Genomic DNA, 22,353 nt, shown 5'->3' with positions numbered 1-22,353 from the left:
AGACCATGTCTGGTGTTCACTGTGTAGGCCTCAGAGCTGTCTGTTTCCCCCAGAACATAGCCACCCTTCTCTTAGCCAACAACAGTGCCATTGCTATAAATTTGCGATTCATGAGTTGTAAGTGGTTGAGTAGACCACGTATACATAACTGGGAGGCATTGGGTAGGTGTTCCACAGTCATTGGTGTGAGTGTGCCTGTTGATGCCTAAATCAGTGACTGCTCCTTCTATTGTGAAAGAGCCTTCTCAGGCTGCCTCTGAAATTCTCTCACCATCATTTCTGTTTACGAAAAGATGATCATCAATATATCCACCAACAATGTCTTCATTACTTTCATCACTGACAGAGAGGAGCAGGCCAGCTCCATCTCCTTCAGTGACAGCATATATACTCCTGTAGAGATACCAAACAACAGGTTCAGCCTTTGTGCACTGTTTTCATCCTGCCAATAAATAAGCCATAAACAGTTCCATAGTGGCCAGTGGCACAGTCGAGAATAGCACCATTGACATCATCATCGCAGACAACACTATCATTATTACATCCTCTAAAATTCTCAGAGATTATTTGGATCTCTGTTAAAGGCATTACCACACTCCTATTAACTGCACGAACAATGACAAGTCAAGGTATTGTTGCAACCACCATCCCAGGATTCTGCACACTGAGGAGTCAGAGGACGAGGACCTTTTGGGCCAACCTTTAGTCCAAGCCGGTTGAGGTTGAAATGACAAGAGGATGAGGAACATGTTGCACCTAACAGTGCCAAAGATGAAGATTAGCGGGGAGCTTATCACATCCCTAAGCAGCACCATCCTCACCATGAACTACTAGACGATGAATGCAGCATTATAATCCTCACTTTGAGTCATTACTATCCATACTAAAAGGAGGAGGATTACCTTGAACACGAGCAAATACTTCCAAGTTTCCCATGCAGCTCGGAACACAACTAGTGTCTCAACAGCTAACTTCTCCATAGTTACTGTCAGCACCACAACAACCACCCCCTCACAAACCAAACTTGTTACCAGCGCTGCTGTAGCGATAGTTGCAGCAGCCACAACATCCTTTAGTGTCAGTACAGGGAGGGCAAACTAGAAGAAAGTGAGGCTCAAGATGTATCATGCATTTTTGCGGTCGCAAATGGCCAGATCGGGCTGTTTGTGAATTCCAAACTGCGATTTGGTAACAATCAGAAAACACACAATGCCATAAATCTATGACACAACATACACACTCTTGATACTACACCCACATACAACAAACCACAACTACCAACACAATGACACACTCATCTACATTAACACACTCACACAAAAACACAACTACACACATCTAAAGCTACCAGCCATGTTAAGTACATCAGAAGTCACAATCCCAGTTTTATTTTCAGATGCAGTTCAGAAACCAGACTTTATCAGTCTATCCAAAACAAACACCTCGCTAGGTACAAATTGGACATATGCTGACATTCACTGAAAGACCCCCCACCAACTCCACCCTCCAAGGGGGCCATTCGTCATTTACAACTGTCTGCCAAGATCCTCTCAATAAAAAAAGAGGCCTCAAATCTGTCACTAAATCCCAGATAAAAGGAAATGTTTAATCCTTGTCAAAAAGAAGTCCAGTGAGTAGCATTCAATCACAGGCCTACACAAGTTAAATGAATATCTGAAAAATGGTTGCTATGCATGATCTAACCTGCGGGAGATTCTTCAGCTCCTCATGGAGGGGGGGGGTTTAAGGCTTTGCTTGAACTTTAAGACACCTAGTTACACATTCTCATCAAATCTTAATATCACAAATACCTATGATTCAAAGTAGCCAGCCCATTACCAACTGAAAGTACTTTTTTTAAGTCTTAGGTTTGCAGAAATAATCTTTACCAGTGGTAGTACACCTTAAAAAGATGTCACCAGGCATTTTTTACCTTTGACGACTGACTGATAGAAGGAACTTCATTCCAGCCAACCAAGGCATCCAAGATGGCTTGTCTGAGGCTTTGGCAGGTTCGGCCTATCTCTCACTTGGAAACATAATTGTTTACCCATTTGAAGTGCATTCAATACCTAGAGACCATTCTCCGTACATACAAATGGAAAGTATTTTCTTCAGGAGTATGGATTCTTCTGCTAAGTGGCCTAGACCTATACATTTGAAAAAGACAGACAGTTTTGGTGTTTCTTTTCAAATCTCTTCCTGCATCTCCCTCATTCTGTTCTGATGTCTCAGGAATGGGCCACTTCAAGAGGAACTGGGCAAACAAAGGCATCAAAGTGATGGTTCCTTCAACAAACATTTAAAAAACACATCTCAACTGAAATCATCTTTAACCTGGTAGACCAATAGGAACCACACAGCGGTTGCTCTTCAACTCAGGCAAGAAGAAGCATGCTTCGTTATACAACCAAAGCATCCATGAAAGGCTAGGGTGATCATTTACAGGACCTTGCCATCAACTGATGGTGACCACAAGAAGAGTCAAGACTCCTTACATATACAGGAATTGAGGCCCAGCACATACGTATTACAATCCACCCTTCCCAGGATCATGGGGTCTTCAGTTCTAATTCAGATGCACAATGATGACTCATATTGTTCATCAATGAGGACAAGGTTGTGCATTCTATCGACCGAGGCTAAGATGCCTTGGGAATAGACCATTGAACATTAAGTTTCTCTGACAGCAGAAAATGTGCCAGATAAACTGAATGACTGGCCAGACACTATCTTTTGAACCCCTGGAAAGTGTCACAAATGGGAAGTTAACCAAATCTTTCTCAAGAGAGTCTTTTGGCTATCTTCTAGGATTAAGAAAATACATGATAGTTCTATGCCAAATGAAACAGCCAACGCAGATCCTGTGGAAATGCATTTTCAATCTCAATTTTTTCCTCCACTCCAGATCGCCACAAGAGTGATGAACAAAATGTAGAGACAGAACCTTGATATCATATATCCAGCTGACAATAGATCAGTATCCCTCATCTTGGTACACTGACCCAATGTCACTTCACAACCCAGCATCCTAGAACTTTAACATCATGGCTCCTAAACATAAATATACTTTTTATTTAGTCATACCAGGGTGTGGGTCAGGAATACTGAGCACACATTTGCATGATACCTTAATAACATAGCCATAATACAGAGGACAAAAATAATGACAGATAAGTATGTATACTCCACTTAAAAGTAATGTAAGGAAATGGCCTTTTTTGTATGGTTGCCCCCAAAGTTTTGGACTGATGCTGCTTTTTTTACTCTAAGAGTGTACTGAGGCCTGCTAATAAGACCTTCGTGTCCTTGCCCTGACCCTTAAAAAGAGAATATTTGATTAGCCTATAGCCAATTGACATAAGCTAACCTACTTCTAAGTCTCTACATATGGTATACCATGGGTATCCATGGCCTGTAAGTTAGAGTGTCCCCTTAGGGACTGCAGAAATTGTGCCACCAAGAGCGGGACAAGATAAAACATGACTCCCAGCCTGCCACTGAAGAGTGGAAGGGCAGTTTAAAATTGCTAATTTGACTTAGCCATTTTAAGTAATGGCAAAGCCCAAATCACCTTTCTAATATGTATAAGTCACCCCTACAGCAGGCCTATCTAGTCCTAAAGCACGGTGCAGCATATTAAACAGTCGAACAATTTTAACATGTTCTGACAGTAAAAACTCACAGTTGTCGTTTTTACTGTAGGAGAGACTGGTAACTCCATTGGTGAGCACAGAGTTACATGCTGACAACTCTTGTGCTAACTTCTGAATGGGATTACCATAGTTGGTACTTCAAATTATCAAACAACTTGCTACATTAAGCCCAACTTGATACCTAAGCACAAATTAATGTAACTTGTTGCCACATGCATCTTTTAGAAAGTTGCTACTCTGGTGCCCAAGTTTGCAAGAGGCCATCTGCTGAGGCTGACCATGAGACAGTCCTTCTGGAAGCAAGCCACACGGGGAGTTATACAAAAAAGTCAAACTTTAAAGGGGCAGCAGCCTTTGAAGGACAAATCGTAACCACGCTCGAGAGGGACTACACTTTTGTTTGGGTAGACAGGTTGGTGTCGGGACAGAGAAGGAGAAACACAACCCAAACCGTTTTTTCCATGACGTGTAACTCCCAAGTAGCCACACCTCTCTGGCGGGCTACTGACTTCCACATACCAAGAGAGGCATCCGGATATCTTGGGAATGGGCAGAAAAGAGCACTGTGGGATAGCTGGATGCCACACTTCACAGGAAATTGATATCAGGCATCAGGGTATCCAGTAGCCCATTGGCTAGTGACAGTAACCTCCCCTGAGGGCACTTGCAGGGCATGAAAGGGACATCCCTGGCACCCAGAACCTAGATCTCACTTGAATGGAGAAGAGGACCGAAGTTGGACTGCACCTGCTGCTCCTTGGGCTAGTAAAGGAAGGGACAGTGCTTGCACTGTCCTGCTCATGGAGAAGTCACCCCCTGAGCCCAGCTAGAAGTAGAGACTCCAAGAGTCAGTTGGTTGACTTTCTGTTCACAGCAAAAAGCCACAAACGTTGAATAAGCCTTCTGAGCAAATTCACGGCCCAGATGACTGGATCGTCTCTCCACGAAGCAGCGCAGCCCAGGAGATTGAAAATCAATGCTCAAAAGTTACACCAGAGTCGGCAGGACACGGGAGGGTAATCAGATTGAAGTCTGGTCACCTAGAAGGATAGTTATTGCTACAGAAGGAAACCCCTGAGTTTGTTGAGGCCGGTGACTACTAGAGCAGACCAGTAGTGACTACCTTCTGCCAGACCAAAAGGGCTTTGAGGGACATCGCCCGCTGTGGCTAAAGTCAACCTGCCATAAGCGTGGACCAAGGAGTGGCTTCAGGAAGATACCTTTCAACTGCACAGTATCTTCAGCAACCCTGAGCATATTCAGCATATTTTATCTCTCTTGTGGATGACTCCATATAAGACAATAGCAAGGGACCACTGACACTGGAACTGGATTAAAGTCTGCTTTCCTTGGCGAGGTAACTGTTTATTTGGAAATTTTTGATCCCCTTGACTGTCTCCCTGCTGGAGCATGTCATCCAAAGTAACTCTAAGTAACTGCATTCCAACATTTTCTTGAGAAAGTTTCTCTGTGGTAAAGTGTCTCTGTGTTTGTTGAATTTTCCAATGCTTTTTTTTTTTGGTCCTCATACACCTCACAAAAACTCCTATATGAGCCCCATAGTTGATCTTGGCACCTTTTCCAGAGAGAAGCTGATCATTCCAAGGAGCCCCCATTTCCTCTCATATAGACATTGAGCAATAGATGGTATACCCACACCAACCAGTTTAATGAAAGAGGGGGAGGAGGAAAAATAATCATTGGACGTTAGTATACAAGGCCTCACTTTATACCGTCCCTATTGCAATAAGGGCGTACTTAGCTTCCTCGCCACTTGAGCAGAGGGGCCCACATTTCCTCTTTCCTCTTACTTGAGCCTCCCACCGCCAAATCCATTCTTTCAAAATAGAAGAGGGCCTGCAGACAATCCTTGAGCAGAGGAGGGGTATTCACTGTCCATTTTCGACATATTTCCCTTCTGGCCACCAAAATAGAATAAAAAATTAAGTTCTTATGAGCTTTATGTCCGTTGTGACTTTCACCACCTACCCCTTGTGTCTGCTCAAAGATAATCAGAGGGAGAGTTTCCGAAACATCCCATCCCAACATACTAGAGAGAAATTTACATAAATCTTTCCAGAAGAGCTCCACCACTGGACACTCATAAAACATATAAACATCAGAAGCAAGCTGTAAGTCACATTTAGGACAATTAATTGCCTTGTTACTACCTATTTTAGAGAGTCTTCCAGGGGTTAGGTATGCTCTATGTGTCGTAAACAGATGATTCCTCCGCAAAGAGGCCGGCTTTACTATCCTAAACAGACTTAGCATAATAGATTCCCACCACTGCAGAACTTTTCCTTGCGGCATAACCTTCCCCTAGAGGGAGACGGGCAGTGTAAATTCCCCATCCAATCCTTCTAATATCTCCCAATACCAATTTGAAACCCGCTTGAGTCTGGGGGACTCTGCTAACATACTCTCCTCCAAAAAGCCAGCAGCCCCACATGATACTCGGGATTCCCGTAACCAGCATTTTATTTGAGCATACTTCAGTCTAGAGAAAGCACCCCCAAGCTTAACCTCAAGATCCTCCAGAGAGATTACCACTCCTTCGCTCAATAGATCCCCCAAGACACTATGGGCCTCATTACAACATTGGCAGGCAGCAACCGCCGCCCGCCATGTTGTAACCACCGTGGGGCCGCCAATGCGGCGCACTCCCGCGGTGCCCATTATGACATCCCCGCTGGGCCGGCGAGCAGAAACTGAGTTTCCGCCCGCCGGCCCAGCGGGGATGTCGGCCTCAACATGGGAGCCGGCTCCTAATGGAGCCGGCGGTGTTGCGGCCGTGCGACGGTGCTGCTGTGCAGACAGTGAAAAGCTGTGTGGGGCTGTGCCGGGGGGCCCCTGCACTGCCCATGCCAAGGGGTCCTGCGACTCCCCTTTCCGCCAGCCTTTCCATGGCGGTTCCTACCGCCATGGAAAGGCTGGCGGGAAGGGGATTCGTAATCCCCTGGGCAGCGCTGCCCTGGCGGATTACAACCGCCGGTCCCGGCAGTGCGATTGCGGTGCCTCAGCCGTGGTCGTAATCCACGAGTTTGCACCGCCAGCCTGTTGGAGGTGCAACCTCCAAAACAGCCCTGGCAGTCTTTGACCGCCAGGGTTGTAATGAGTGCCTATACCTGCCTTCTTCAGTGGCAGTGCTAAGACGTCCTTTAAGCATTCAGGAGTACCTGGGGAGTCCCAAATCAGGGCATAGGGGCTGTAATAGCTGACTCCCGCCGCCACCCTCAAATGGTACCAACTTGTCACAAGATCGCAGGGGATTTTCAATTTTATTTTTTTGAAGAATTTTGGATCTCCAAACTTGTAAAGATATCTCTTGACAGTGCCGAACATAGCTTTAAACATTACGCCAATAGCCGAGGAGTCAGGAATGGAAAACAGCATTTTTACAGGGTTCAATTGAAATGCCCAAGCATAATAGTTTAAATCCAGAAGAGCCAACCCCCCCTTTTTCTCTCTTTCTCCTCAATTTTTTCCATGAGATCCTACAGCCTTTTGATGCTCAAATAAAGGAAGTAATAGCCTGTTGAATCTTTAGCAAATACTTCTTATGCATTAGTAAAGGTATAGAGCTATACAAAAAATTAACTTTAGGCAGAATCATCATTTTTACCAAGTTGACCTTCCCAACCAATGTCAGGGGGATATACATCCATCTCTGAAGAGATCTGCACCCTTCCTCTACCTCTGGTTTTAGATTCGTCATTGCAAGCTGATCAATATCTTGAGTGAATGAAATCCCAAAATATCTAATTTCTCTCTTCAGTTGTATTTGTCCCACCGACATATGATTCCAAGCCATAGCCTCTGTTTTCTCCGTATTCACCCGAAACCCCAACACTTTACCAAAGTCTTCAGCTAAGGTCAACAGCATGGGCAAGGCGGATAACAAGTCCGCCGGATATGCTAAGAGGCCGTCAGCATACAGGGCCACCTTTTTCACCCATCCATTACACTTGAAGGGTACAATATACAAATTCCCTCTTATTTTCCTAGCCAGTGGCTCTATATACACATCAAACAGCTGCGGAGAAAGAGGGCATCCCTGCCTAGTACCCCTTGTGATCTTCAAAGGCTCAGTAAGATTGCCGTTTACTAAGACTCTAGCAATGGGGTTTCTATATATAAGACCTATTGATCCACACAGATTTGATCCTAGACCAACTGATCTCAAAATAAAAGCTAAGTATTTCCAGTTCACCCTATCAAAGACCATCATTGCATCCAGGGTAACCACAGCCAAAGGCATTTCAAAAGATGTGGCCATGTCTATTGCCCCCACCAGATTATGGGAGTTATTACAACTTTGGAGAAGGTGTTAATCCGTCCCAAATGTGACGGATATACCACCAGCCGTATTACGAGTTCCATAGGACTCGTAATACGGCTGGTGGTATATCCGTCACTTTACCGTCACTTTTGGGACGGATTAAGACCTCCTCCAAAGTTGTAATAACCCCCTATATGTCAATTCATGTATAAATCTACCCTTGATAAATCCTTTCTGATCTGGATGGATTAATTGGCCCACCACTCTGCTGAGTCTATCAGCAAGAATTTTAGCAAATATCTTATAATTGCAGTTCAGCAAGGAGATAGGCCTATAAGACTCACACTTAAACTGACTCTTACCCGCTTTCAGAATTAAGGCAATCGTAGCCTCATTCCATGAACCCGGGACAGGGGCCCTATCTTCAAAGATCGCTGCAAATAATTCTACCAAGACTGGAATTATTAACTCAGCCATCGATTTATAGAATTCCATAGGGATGCCATCTGGCCCGGGTGCCTTGCCATCCTTACTACCAATCAACACCTTCCTAATTTCCCCAGCAGAGATCGGGCTATTCAAAACAACTTGCTCTTCTTGTGAGATAGTTGGGAGTATATCATCCACCAACCATTTACCAATGTCCTACTCTCTTACCTCAGCCTCTTCTTTATACAATTCAGAAAAGAAAGACTGAAAAGCTGCCTCCATTTCCTCGCTATTTGATGAACTCCTGCCTGCTTGATTTATGTCTACTTCCTTAATATAGTTCCTCACTAAATCCCGCTTACATTTGCAGGCTAATAACTTCCCTGCATTCTCACCGTACTCAAAGTGAGCTAGTTTAGTAGCCTCTGCTCTTTTGACGACCCTGGCTTGTAACACCTCCTCCAACTGAGATCTGAACTGCTTCAACTTGTTCTCCAGAACCTCACCCTCCTCCTTCTTAGTATTCCCCTGTAGTTGACTCCTTACTTTAAGCATTTCCTGTTCCAACTGGGAAGTAGCAGCCCTAAACTGCCTATTCTTATAACTGGCTATACTCATATTTGTACCTCTCATAACTGCTTTAAAGGTATCCCATACCATTGCCAAGGAAGCCAAACCCAAACCCAAATTAGCTTTAAAAAAGACCACCGTTTCTGTTCGTAACTGATCAGAAGCCTCCAACTCTTGTAGTAGCGTACGGTCAAACGTCCATCTACTAACACCTGACCCTCCAACCACCCTTAAATCTAATGTCACTGCTGCATGATCTGAGGGGTTGGCAGGCAGATAAGTAATGTTTGTAAAATAGAAATAGTACACTGTTCCAATAACAGATACATGCAGGGAGAGGAAGTGTCAGTATTGTCAGGAGAGCCCTCAAGCATCCACCAGTATGCTAAGCATCATCAGTGGGTAATCTCCTCGTCAGACCGGCACTGCAATGTCTGGCGGGCCACCCCACACAAGGTGGTGGCACTCAGCCGAAAATAATATAGTAGAAATAATGAGGTCTGCAGAAAGTACTGACAATAAGAAAGAAATAAGGGGGAGAGACAAACAAGTTAACATTGACTCTGAGCCTTAGGCATCATAATTTAATAACTCAGAAAAAGGATCAGGCCAAGATTAAAAAAGGAAACAAGAGGAGTTAATACGGGGAGTAATGTCCCACTGTACTCTATGGAAAGGAAAAAAGGTGGTGTACCTATTCCTAACACAAGTGTGGTCAGCATGTTTCGCGCCTCTGCGGTCACAAAATGATCCCTTGGCGCTTCATTAGGACCGTAATGACTACTTCTCCTTTTTATACAAAAAAGCTAAGTGCTGGAAAGTCACTTACTGAACGAGGACTACTTGTCACCGTCAATTGGTCAGTAGGTCGCCCATCCCATAGTAGAGAAAGGGCATCTTAGGAATGCGCAAGCCTCAAACCAAAGGAACTAAATTGTGATCTGCCTCTGGTCCATCGGTGAACCTACCCCGGGTCGCGTGCCTGGAAACTTTTTTTAACCTTGGCCTGATCCTTTTTTGAGTTATTAAATTATGATGCCTAAGGCTCAGAGTCAATTTTAACTTGTTTGTCTCTCCCTTATTTCTTTCTTATTGTCAGTACTTTCTGCAGACCTCATTATTTCTGCTATATTATTTTCGGCTGAGTGCCACCACCTTGTGTGGGGTGGCCCGCCAGACATTGCAGTGCCGGTCTGACGAGGAGATTACCCAATGATGATGCTTAGCATCCTAGTGGATGGTTGAGGGCTCTCCTGACAATACTGACACTTCCTCTCCCTGCATGTATCTGTATTGGAACAGTGTACTATTTCTATTTTACATATCTAGGTCTTGGGAGACCGTACACGGCACCACAATTCTCCCAGTCCCTCTCTTTTTTCGATAGATAAGTAATGTTGCCTACCAAGCCCTCGAGCCTCAAGTCAATAAGAAAATAATCTATAAGAGAGGCATGCTTATATTTTTTATTGTAGATAGAGAACTCCCTTAGATCTCTCTTTCTCTGCCGCCATAAATCCCTTAACCCCCACTCTTTCATCATTCCTCTCAAAAAGCGTTGAGATTTTGGAGTCCCTAGTGACCTGCACTTCTCAGATCTATCTAGTTTGTTATCTAGCACAACATTAAAGTCTCTGGCGATTTAAACTGGATCTGGAAAATCTACTAGCTGTGAGAATCACTTTTCGAAAGGGCCAGTATTGTCACAGTTTAGGCCGTAGAACCCCACCACTGTGAATCTTCTGTTGTAAATTTGTAATTTAACTATAAGCCATCTTCCCACTAGATCAGATCGTAACTCTAATGATCCTGCCTTGATTCCATGCTTGACTAAAATAGCCACTACCCTAGAGTTGAAGTTGTGCTCCGTGCAGGCATAGGAGTGTAACCAACTTTGCTTTTTTAGAGAGTTCAACCCCCTCATCTCTGGTCAGATGGGTCTCTTGTAGAATGAAAATTTGAGCTGGGGTGTCTTTTAGATATTGTAAGATTTTATCTCTCCTACCCTTTGTTCTTAAAACATTGACATTCCAAGAAAGCATCTGGAAAGAACTGGGGTCTCGGCATTCACTGCTCTCACAAGCCATTATCCCCAGGGTGCCACATTAATTGAGGTGAATGAGGTACCTTTATTTTGTTTTTTTCCCCACATGCTCCCCACCCTGTGACCCATCCCCCCCCCCCACCCTTCCCATGGTGAACCCCCTTCGAATAGTGGACCGAGATATGTCCACAATTAGAGCACACGTGACTCCTGTGACTCCTGGGCGGGGCCACAGATGTTACTTTCCCGTCGCACTGCCCCCCGACTTGAACGCTGCCAGCAACTCATCCGCAGCCTTCCCATCCCTTACATTGTACATCTTATTATTAAACATGACCTTAAGAATTGCGGGGTACTTAAGTTGTGCAGAAGCTCCCGATGATCTAAACTCCTCTAGTCGTTGCCCCAACTCCCACTGCCTGCTGATGGTGATCCTGGAGAGGTCTGATTTGATCTCAAAAGAAAAATCCTGCGCTTTTAAGGTTCTCAATTTAAGTTCCTTCGACAATTTTTTTTCCTTCAGACCATATGTTAGAAAATTAATCAGGATTTTCCGAGGCTTGTTGATGTTTGGATTTTTCCTGAAGGGGTCTCTATGTATCCTTTGAATGTCCCGCGCAATTTCTTCTTCGCTCTCCTCTAATGAAAGCATGGACTTCAAAAGTGATACTAGAAAAGCCTTCAAATCATCTCCTTCTGCCCATTCCAGAACATGCCGGACTCTCAAGTTATTTCTCCTTGAACTATTTTCTAATTGTTCCAGTTTACTCTGGAGGACCTGTTCAGAGTCTTTCAAGGCCTGAATATCGACTTTGTACACTTCAATTTCCTCTTTCATAGTTCCCACCATAGCTTCCAGAACCTGTGTTCTCAATGACAGGAGATCAAGCTTCCTTTCCAAAGCTTAACAGGCCTCTCTAATTTCTGCCTGATTTTTTTCCGATATAGAAAAACCTTTCCCGATATCCTTAGAAAGGGAGAGTAACATTGTTTCTACTTAGGGCTTTTCACCAGAAACGCGTCGAGAGGGGTCCGACTGATCAGCCGGGACCTGACAAGGGACACTATCCTCCAAAGAGCTCTGTGTTACCTCCCCAGTAGGAGGAGCCTGGATGCCAGCTGCCTGAGGAGAGGGGACCCCTTCCTCCCCCTGGAACGGCTACTCGCCAGTGCTTAAATAAGTCTCTATTACTTGGAGGGAGCCCCCTAATCCAGAGACCCTTATATCAGATTGCTCCTGCAACTCCGTAGTGCCTTGGAAGTACCTTTCCTGTACAGTCTCCAATTTTTTAGATGGGAAGATGTTGTAAATACTTCCCAGACGCGTTTATTCTTCAACATGAGTTTAATTCCACGACGACACAACCTGGCGTTCAGCCATTAATCTCCCTCGCATCAACCGTCTTCCTCCAAATCCGGCCTCCGCTCCCATTCTAGAACCTAAAGCACATCATAACACATCCTCTCTCGTTCAATAACAAGCAATAAATAAGAAGGCTATTTCACAAATGCATAAAATTCAAAACTAATAAATACTAATTCTAAAAAAAACCCAATAAAATTAGAACATTAAAAATAGGAGCCCGAATGGCATTCTATTGAACATATACGATCCTAGGGGTGTAGTGAAAGCTGTGAGCCATTTAGAATCTGGGTGAAGTTCAACCTGGTGGTATGCGCTGGAGAGATCCAGCACGGAAAAACATGCTGCCTCCCCCATGGTGCTTAATATTTCATGAATAACAGGAAGTGGATGTCTTTCCACCCAAATGTTTCTGTTCAAATCTCTCAAATCTATGCACACCCTAATGTCGTCGCAATTATGTTTCTTGGCAATTAAGATGGGAGATAACCATTCTGAACTCTCAATTGGTTGAATAATTCCTAGAGATTCTAGTCTCTTAAGTTCCTTTTTAAGAGGGTCTCTAAGTAAGTGTGGAATTTGTCTAGTTTTATGTACTATCGGGTTAGCCTTAGGTTTTAATTTAATTTTATGTTGGAAGCCTGCCAGTAGACCTAACTTTTCAGTAAAAATCTCAGGAAATTCCTGGAAAATCAACTCATAAGAGTTATTTTTGTCCATGAGCAGCACTTGTTCCGGATTATTAGGGTCCAGTTTGATTCCCAACTCCTTCTGATGCTGCCAACCCAGTAAACTGGATCCTTCTTCAACTACATAAACTTTCCCTACAGTGGTACGACCCTTAAATGATATTAAAGCCTTGAACATCCCTTTAAGAGGGATGGGGTCTTTGTTATAACCCTTGGGATTAATGTCTGGTTTTGACAATCTGGCGGACATTTCTTTACCAATACCTTTAAAATCCAGTTCATTTATGATTGTAAAGGGTGAGCAAGAGTCAGCGAAAACTGTTACTGGACTGCCATCAAGGGAAATATTACACTGAGAATATTGAAAAGAATTTTCCTGTTCCTTTTTAACCTGCAGTATTATCTTTTTAACTTCTTGAGAATCATCTACCTTTTTATGCTCATATTGTTTATCAAATTTAGACACCTCCCTACACACTCTGGCAAAATGGCCTTTTTTATTACATTTCCTACATATGGCTGTCCTGGCTTGACAAAAGGTAGAGTTAATTTTCATAACTTTTTCTTCTTCTGCAACTTGATCAGAAGAAGCAGAAGGATATCTGATTTCTTGTAAACATAGCTGTGTGTGCTCAATGGATTTTGCTATTTCCACTGCTTCCTGCAGATCAGGTTGTTTTTGTAGTAATTTTTCCTGAATTTTTACATTACTACTACAACAGACTATTTGGTCTCGAATCAGTGAGTCATTAAGATTCCCAAAGTTGCATAATGTACTCAATCCCCTTAGAGCAGCAACGTAATTAGTCACACTCTCTTGTTTGCCTTGGGAACGACAGAAACATTTATGACGTTCTAAGACCACATTTACTCTGTCTCCAAACTGTTTTTCCAATTTCGTATATGTGGTGACATAATCACCCTGTACTTGTCCATCTGGAAAATCAGGTTCAGGTAACGTATCATAAATTTTTCTGCCATGCGTCCCTAAATTGTGTAACAATATGTGTTGTTTCCTGAGTGGGTTGAATTTATCTCCACCAATGGCAATTAAATATGATTCAAAAATTTTGAACCATTCTTTCCATGGGATGTTAGGTTCTCCAGTTTCATTTAAAAATGGAATTGGCTGGGACATGCCCGCTGCAGCCATTTCTAAAGGATAGTGTGATTTAAATAGTTATGTATGTATAAAATGTAGCAATTACTATGTACTATCAAGTGTATTCTCAAAGTGCAACTATAAACATTAAAAAGTTAGAAAATAAATATAGCAATCATCACATGTTATTAAATCTAAATAGTAACAGTTGAATGCATATTTATGAAGACATTAAAGAAAATGCACAGTCTAGTGTTGCAGCCGATTTAGAGGAAAAGCCCTGAGAACAGTAGGCCGATTTAGAAGAAAAGCCCTGAGAACAGTAAATTTCCCACAATGCCACAAGCAGGAAAGAGCTGTGCCTGTCAGCGTTACCACCAACAGGCTAATATCATTACCAATGCTTCTTAAACGTTCATGCTGTGCCTGTCAGCGTCACAAAAATATGCAGGTCCAATTGCTGGAGTAAGACAATTCAGTGAAACTGCGTTTGAAACGAAGTACAGATGATCCTCAACCGTTTCAAAAACTCCACTAAAGCTGAGGTAATTAGCAAAGTACAACCTCTTGTGGATTAAAAGTTAATGAGATATGCTCCTCATGTAATTGTGCGCGCTTCCACACAGTTAAATATAATACGAACGTTCCGTTTCAGAGCTGCCTTTCAGAAAAAGACCCGTTTATTTTCTTGTGCATTCATTTTGCATTATTGTCAGTATAGACGATTAACTTGTGTTATTTAAAAATAGATCCTCATAGATGAAATACTTGTGTGTGATAGATTGATTTTCTTGACCTTCCCTCTCAGAAAAGGAGCTGTTCATAACCTGTGCTTGCCTCTCATGAAATAATGCTGGTAAAAGACACTTTTATTTTCCTTTCCTGCCAGGAATATCTGTCATGTGATTGATTGTGTCTTCTTGACCTTTCCTCTCAGAAAAGGTTCATAATTTTCCTTGTAAAATTATTGTTGAATTGAAAGGTTAACCTTATGAACTCTTCTTGCCGGTTTACCCTCTTCTTTCTAAATTAACTTTGCCAATGTTTTGTTTTGTCAACACTATGCTTAATATTTTAAGACTTGAAAAATCAGTAATAGTGCTATCTGCATAGCTGCATTTTGTAGTAAAGTACTTGTTGAATAAACGGGATGATCCTTATGACTCCTAGATTATCCAGTCATTTAATTAAGAATAACAGTACCTTAAGTAAATGGTGGTCACTTTGATGAGGATGCAGCACAAGGGGTAGAGATGAAAGTGCCCCCTTTCGCACTCCAATCGTCGCCAGTGTTATAATGAAAAGAGATCAATGGTTCTTTAGAATCACGCTTTATTTTCATCTCCACTTCTCCTCATCAGCTCTTCACATCTCCTCTTCTCTCAGCTCTCTCTCCCAACATTCTATTGTGAACTCCTCTACCTAACAGTCAGAACATTCCATTCTAAAGGGAAGGTGAGGGGGGAACGTACCACTTATATTTAAATATGTCATACCTCTAATCTAACAAAATCTGCCTATATGTAATTACATGTTGCTACCTTAAAATATTACAACTAAATTACAACACCCCACCACCGCCTTACCCGGAAGATGCGGTGCTCAGCGTGTGGCAGCGCCGCTGCAGCCCGCCATGTTCTCCGCCTCCCCTCACCCCAGGCTTTTTTGTGGTTAAGTGAAAAGTCTTGATCTATTGTTTTTTGCTAAACCTATATCTCTGGAATCCTCCAGTGGATGTTTTTGAATTAGGTGTCTATAAATTCATAAACATACAGTCTATTTTTATAAATTGATGTTGGGTTTCTTGAGAGTCCTTTTTTCCTTCTTCAGTTGTTTTGGTGCTGTTTAAATACTTTACACTTGTTCCTTTGTAAAAGCCTGACAGCTTGAAGACGCCATCTACCCTGAGTTGAGCTAAGGTCTAACAAATTAAACTTGACTTGTCCTTAAGGGGTTGGTTGTGTATTATGCGGTGAATTCTCAAATCCACTCCATATGAATACACCAGATTTCCTCACAACTACCTCAAAAAAATATAAGTATATAAGTAAATATATATGTATATATATATATGTATATATCTATATAAATATATGTATATATCTTCATGTTACGTAGATGTCGAGATAAGAATAGTAAATCTATACCTGCTGTTGTGCATTTGTGTCTTCAATATTTTGGCTGATATTAAAGTACCATTATCAATATCACAAATACATATTAAAGAACTGACAAGAAATAAAGTGCTGAGCAATGTCCCTGAAGAAGACAAACAGAGCTAAATGGAAAAGAATAGGAAAAAGATTCTGTGTTTGGTGCTCTAGCCAAAGTCTACATCAAATCCCTGGTCTGCATCACAGATTTGGCTTTACTTTTTTCATTTCGCTCAGTTTGGACTGAAATATGAGTCTACCAACGTACTTATTTCAGCTTTAGGCATTCTTCTGACAGACCAGCACTATGAGCTAACAGTTGTTAAAGCTTTGTTTGAAATGGCTCTTTTGGGTTTTCCCTCTATTGCAACATCCACCAGTCACAAGTCTGCAGAATACAGTACTAGCACAACTGGTCAGGAGCCAATTTGAGCAAATACTCCAGCTTAAATCCAGGATGTCTCTGGGAAGGTTACGCTTCTGTAGCACTCACATCACCAAGAAAGGTCAGCTGAATTCAAACCTACATCATTCATAAACCTTTTCTACAATTTCATAAAGACAGGGTCATTTTGCAAATTAATCTGATTTTCTTTCCCAAAGTGCCCACTGACTTCCATCCACCTCAACAAACTGGTAGTTCTAAAGACTTTCTTCCTGAATCTGATCAATGCAAGAGAAAGAGAATTACACACCCGAGACGTCAGTAGATGGCTCAAGTTATACATAGACAAGATGAAGGACTTGCAAAACTGACCAGCTTCTACTTGCTCCCTCAAAAATGTCAGCCCAGATCCAAACAAGTGATAACTCACTGTGTTGCAGCTGCTATCACTTTCTGTCATTTAAAGCAGGTCAACCTCTCTAAGACACTGTCACAACACATTCAATGGAAAATTGTGCTATATTGGAAGTCCTCTATGGAGGAATGCTGTGAGCAGAAATATGCAGAGTGACAGCCTGGCAGAATCACTATAGTTTATGCAGCACCTTTGCCTGGAGGCAACTGTACAAAGGGACGGAGCAGTGGGACAGGCGGTTCGTCTTCCTCGCTTTTAATAAAATGAGCCTCTTTTTTTCCCCAGCATCCACTTTTTAGCAGTATTAGGTTATCTGTGATAAACTACTTAATCGGCAAGCAGGTAGAGCTACAAAAGATTAAGTGCTGGAAGAGTAACAAGTTACTTCCCTGTAAGTACAGCTCACAGACTGAAATGCTGCTCACACTCCTCATCAGTAGAGGTTTAGCTACCAAATAAATTCCTTTCACACCACTGCTACAGAATTTGAGGTATATGGGCCTCTGGAAAGAGTGATGATCACTTTGATCTCACCTCACTGGCTGAAGTTTGGATTTTTTCAATGAGGTGACTACGCTACTAATGTGATAAAGTTCACAGCTTTATATGTTCTGTTTAGCACTACATGTCTACTTTGAAGTTGATGTGGAATGATACAAGCATGTAAATCTTCGAAAGATACCAATGCTGAAGAAATGTAGTTATAACTAAATAATATAGTTATTATTTAGTAGTCTCTGATTCAGTGCTTAATTTGTGCTTGTTGTTTCCGGTGCTGAGCACCGGCACTTATTTTTAAGGGCCGGGGCTTATTCTTTTTCCTCAAGCATTTGCTGCGAGCAAAAGACACATATGGGAAAGACGGAAAAAGGGAAAAACGAAAAAGCGTCACAAAGGGAGAAAGTAGGAAGCTGCTGGAGAGAGCTGAAGGGGCAGGGAGTGGCTTTATATTGATTGAAGAGGCCCGAGATGGCTTCAGGATTACGCCGCCTCAGTATTCCGTGTTCACACATTTAATTGCAGCAGCCACGCATGTTTAAGAGGAGGGCTTTGGGCACCGGCACATTTGTATTTGCAAATTAAGCACTGCTCTGATAGTTTCACTGTTTGATTTTGGGCAGGTTGCAACAATTGGTAACATGCCTGCTCACTAATGACTTAAGCTGTCATCATGGCACAATGTGTTAAGATCCACTCCTGACATCAGCAGTGATCTGAACATTATGTGCTCTAAACCTGGCCTGGTGAAGCAGAATCCGTCTTCCATCTTTCCTAGGTCTCTAAAGTGAGTACTATTACATTTAGCAATAATTACATCTGTTATTTCCCAAGTTCATCAACATTGGTAGAGCACTGTGAACTGCTATATAAAAACATAAGTTATTATTATTATTATGCTTATTTCCCCATTGAGTTGGGAGGTGGGAGCGCTGAGTGGCATCTGAGGTTGGATAGAGTAGCCTTCAGAAAGAGCACTCTAAAGGTAAGTAACTTGTTTTTTTGAGGGATACGTCTGACTGCAGATTCTTTACCGTTGAATAGAGATGACAGCAGTACCGTCCATAGAGGAAAGGTCTGTGGAGAAGGCCCAGACCAAAATGTCTTGCAGCACCAAGCTGGCAAAATGTCCTTCCTGCCAGACCTGACTGTAAAGGTAGGAGTACTATGTGCATGTATGTACTGACGTCCATGTTGGAGCCTGGCAGGTGTCAGGCTCCTTCCTTTCTTTGCTACAGAAAACCCCACAAAAAACGGATCCACTGGATGGTCCTTGGTAGAAAAATGTAAAAACGTTAAGCTCTTTTGTCGTAAGGGTCTAATCTTGGAGCCTTTCCTCCTCTTTCTGGGGGCCGGGTGACAAAGAATCCATGTAGAGTGATGGACTACCCAATATGGAAAGGAGTCACAACTTTTGAAAAGAAGGCTTTCTGAGTCCCTAGCACCAAAAAGGTGGTGTACGGTGGTTGCACCAAAAGTGACTGTAGTTCAGTCATCTGATGAGCTGAGGTAATCTCAATAAGATCAGCATTCAAGGTCAGGAGACACAGCAAGCATATATGCGTTGGCTCAAAAAGCATACACATGAGAAATGTCAAAACCAAATTAAGGTAAGGTCCAACTGAAGCATCACAAATAGTGTGAGAGGGTATGTGTTTCAAATCTTTTAAAAACCCCATCATAACAGGTGAACTCAACAAGGATGGTTGGTCCAGGTAAATGGAGAAAGGTTGAAATGTCTAATCAGTAACATTTTATAGCGTGCACTGCAAAGCCTTACTGGGTTCAAGACAAAACTAACTAAAGGGCATCTGACAGCTTTGCCTTTGGGGGGGGTCAGTGTTGTGAACACACATCGGGATACAATTTGTCCTAGCAACCATCATAAATTAGTTTTGTGACAGGACTACTGACAGCAAGGAGGATATTTACCACTTTAGGTGGTAAATCAAACAGTTAAATGCTGCTACTCAATATCCATACATGTAGATGTAGCATGCGCATGTTTAGATGGGGAACCATGGCCTGTTACTCAAATGAAATGGCAGTCTGAATGGAGGACAGATGCTTATACCCAGGAGTTCTAGTTGCCACTCTCTCCTAGCCCAATCCATGGATACTAGAATGATTTGGGCCTGGCTGTTCCTGATCTTCATCAAAACTTGGGACCAGAGAGGCAGCGGTGGAAAGTGTACAGGAGTCCCTTAGACCATTCCTGACAGAATACATTGCCCAAGAAGCATTCTTGCAGAAACTCCAATGAACAAAATTGTTGACTCTGTAGGTTCTCAATGGTGGCAAATATATCTAGCCAGGGTTCTCCCCACTGTTGGAAGACACCCGGCACCACCTCGGGATGCATATGTCACCAGTGATCAGTGATTGTGAAAAATCTGTTTTCCCTATAAGGCAGTTTGTCCCTTTGATTAATTTGAATATTTTTTCAAAGCACTAAAATGACACCTCACGATCAATGCAGAGTGTCGCAAAAATGACGGTAATAGTACTGGACAACATAGTTAATTAAAGCAGGGCAAAGATATTTAGACTCTAGCTGGATTTCAAGCACTTAGAAGGCTGAATGAAGCCACAAAATGAGAATAAATGCTGCATTTCTGTCACTCACCATCATGGCTTCACGGACGGTAAGGTGGGGCAGTAGCATGTCATCTTGCATGATGTAACAGGACATCTTCCGGAATGTTCGAAGGTCCCGCTGCTTGCCATTTACCAGGATCTGCCCTTTCATCCCGGTCTCTCTGAAGACCGATGTGACAGCCGCAAAGACACGAGAACAGCAGTGCCATGGCATGTGTGAAAATAAAAGACGACAGTGAAAACAAGACAAGGACAATGAGAACAAGACAACATTGTAAACAGTGAAAAACAAAAGAGAACACAAAAAACAGCACAAAAATCAACAACAAAAATAAAAAATCAAATAAAACTAAACTAAACAACAGCACAGAAAAAAATGTAATGGCAAGGGTACAGTAGTGAAAAGGGATACAGTGAAGACAAGACAGTGGTAGTGAAAATAACAGCAAAAACAAGACAAGAAAAATCAGTAAACAGCAATTAAAACAACGCTAAAATAAAGAAAACAATCCAACAAAAGTAAAAATAAAACAAGGGCAAACAGGATAACACAGTGAAAACAAAACAATTACACGAAAAATAAGTTAATAACTAGAATAATAGAGCAGTGAAACTAAAACAGCACTGAAAGTAAACAATAGCAAAAGACAACAAGCATTGCAATGCAACGGGTCTTGCGTTTGCTTATGTTAGAGCTGATAGCGTTGTAAACTCATAACCCGACTTTTCACCTATCGGCAAAAGTGCATTTATGCACGTAACCCGAAAAAGTGCAATTAACTATGTAAAGCGCTCGACTTCTGCCAAGCGAAATTGCGCTAGTAAATTAGAGAAAAAGTAGTCCACGAGCTGGACAGAAAACAGCGAGCCTCGCATGTTTTCTGTACTTGGTCGATGCGCTTGAGGAGGGCTAGCCACCGGAAAAGGCATGACGTATGCATGCCTTAGACCAGTGGTTCCCAACCTTTGACTTCTGTGGACCCCCACTTTATCATTACTGGAACCCGAGGACCCCCGCTGAATTATTATTGGAATCCGGGGACCCCAATTAAGTCATTACTGAAAGCTGGGAACCTAATCTGTTAATATTATTCAATCTTCTAAGCAGTCGCGGACCCCCTGAGGAGGCTTCGCGGACCCCCAGGGGTCCCCAGACCACAGGTTGGGAACCACTGCCTTTGACTAATGAAAGCAAGCTTTTTTTAATAGGCAAGCCCACGAACCAATGAAAAACACGGACGTGACGTTGACAGGGTTCCGAGCCCTTTTCTAAACACTAAAGCGTCTCGCTGCGATACGCATGCGCGAGCACATGTAACGCAGGCTCGACCCTAAAAACAGTGAAAAGGAAGCAGCAGCAATGAAACAAAACAGCAATACCGGAAAGAAAAGACAACAACGGTGAAAACAACGGTGAAAACAAGCCAAGGACTGTGAAAACAACAAAACTACAAGAAAATAAAAAAAAGGGACAAGAAAATGTCAGAGCGCCCCTAACTCGAAGAAAATGGATAAGCAGGTAGGATGAGAAAGGCGGTACCCAAATAAAGATCATAAAAAAATGTTCAGAGAACAGTCAAAAGGGTCAGCAAAACAATACTCTTACTTTTTATACCCACCGAAATAGACCACAGAAGTACACAAGATCATTCACCTAGGCAAGACCACAAGTACAATACACAATCACTGCAAAACCTACCACAGTTTAGTTGGAGGACCACAAGAAGCAATGCCTTTCTGCAGAACACCCTGATGAGAGTAAGATTCAAATTGGTTGGAGATAGAAGGCTGCAAGATCTATTGACCGTGCACAATGACCCACCTACATAGACCAGGAAAGGTTTTTGACTCTCCTACCAAAGAAAATAAAAATTGGGGGCAAATGTACAAACATAGACAGAGGTCTACCCACAAAACTAAAGCATCAAGAGACCAAGGCTTTGATGAATGCTACTATCAACAGACGGTGTTACACACCTAATAATACAGCAAAACAGCAAAACTAAAAAGACAAACTAAATTATGCCAAAGCTACAAAACAAGTACAAATAAAACTTAACAGAAAAACTGCAAGATACAAAAAAACAGACAGTAATGACAATAAAATAATAGTAATAATAGTAATAAAAACTTGGAAATGACAGTAAATATAAAACAATGAAGACAATA

General features: G+C 42.3%; 1 protein-coding gene across 6 annotated transcripts in view; it reads right to left on the bottom strand.

The window, feature by feature from the left end:
* ABCG4 (ATP binding cassette subfamily G member 4) overlaps positions 1-22,353 on the bottom strand; it is a 156,135-nt gene that overhangs the window by 51,773 nt on the left and 82,009 nt on the right. For 4 of the 6 annotated variants that reach the window (XM_069224830.1, XM_069224828.1, XM_069224829.1 and 1 more), the window contains one exon: positions 20,213-20,345. In XM_069224830.1, the coding sequence (XP_069080931.1) occupies positions 20,213-20,345 (133 nt within the window). Of the gene's footprint in view, positions 1-20,212; positions 20,676-22,353 lie in introns of all 6 variants that reach the window. The other 2 variants (XM_069224832.1, XM_069224833.1) reach the window with 1 other exon arrangement.

This window comes from Pleurodeles waltl, chromosome 3_1 (assembly GCF_031143425.1).
Source record: "Pleurodeles waltl isolate 20211129_DDA chromosome 3_1, aPleWal1.hap1.20221129, whole genome shotgun sequence".
Classification (NCBI taxonomy): Eukaryota; Metazoa; Chordata; class Amphibia; order Caudata; family Salamandridae; genus Pleurodeles; species Pleurodeles waltl.
Note: the sequence above shows the minus strand (reverse complement) of the source record. Positions and strands in the feature narration are given on the sequence as shown.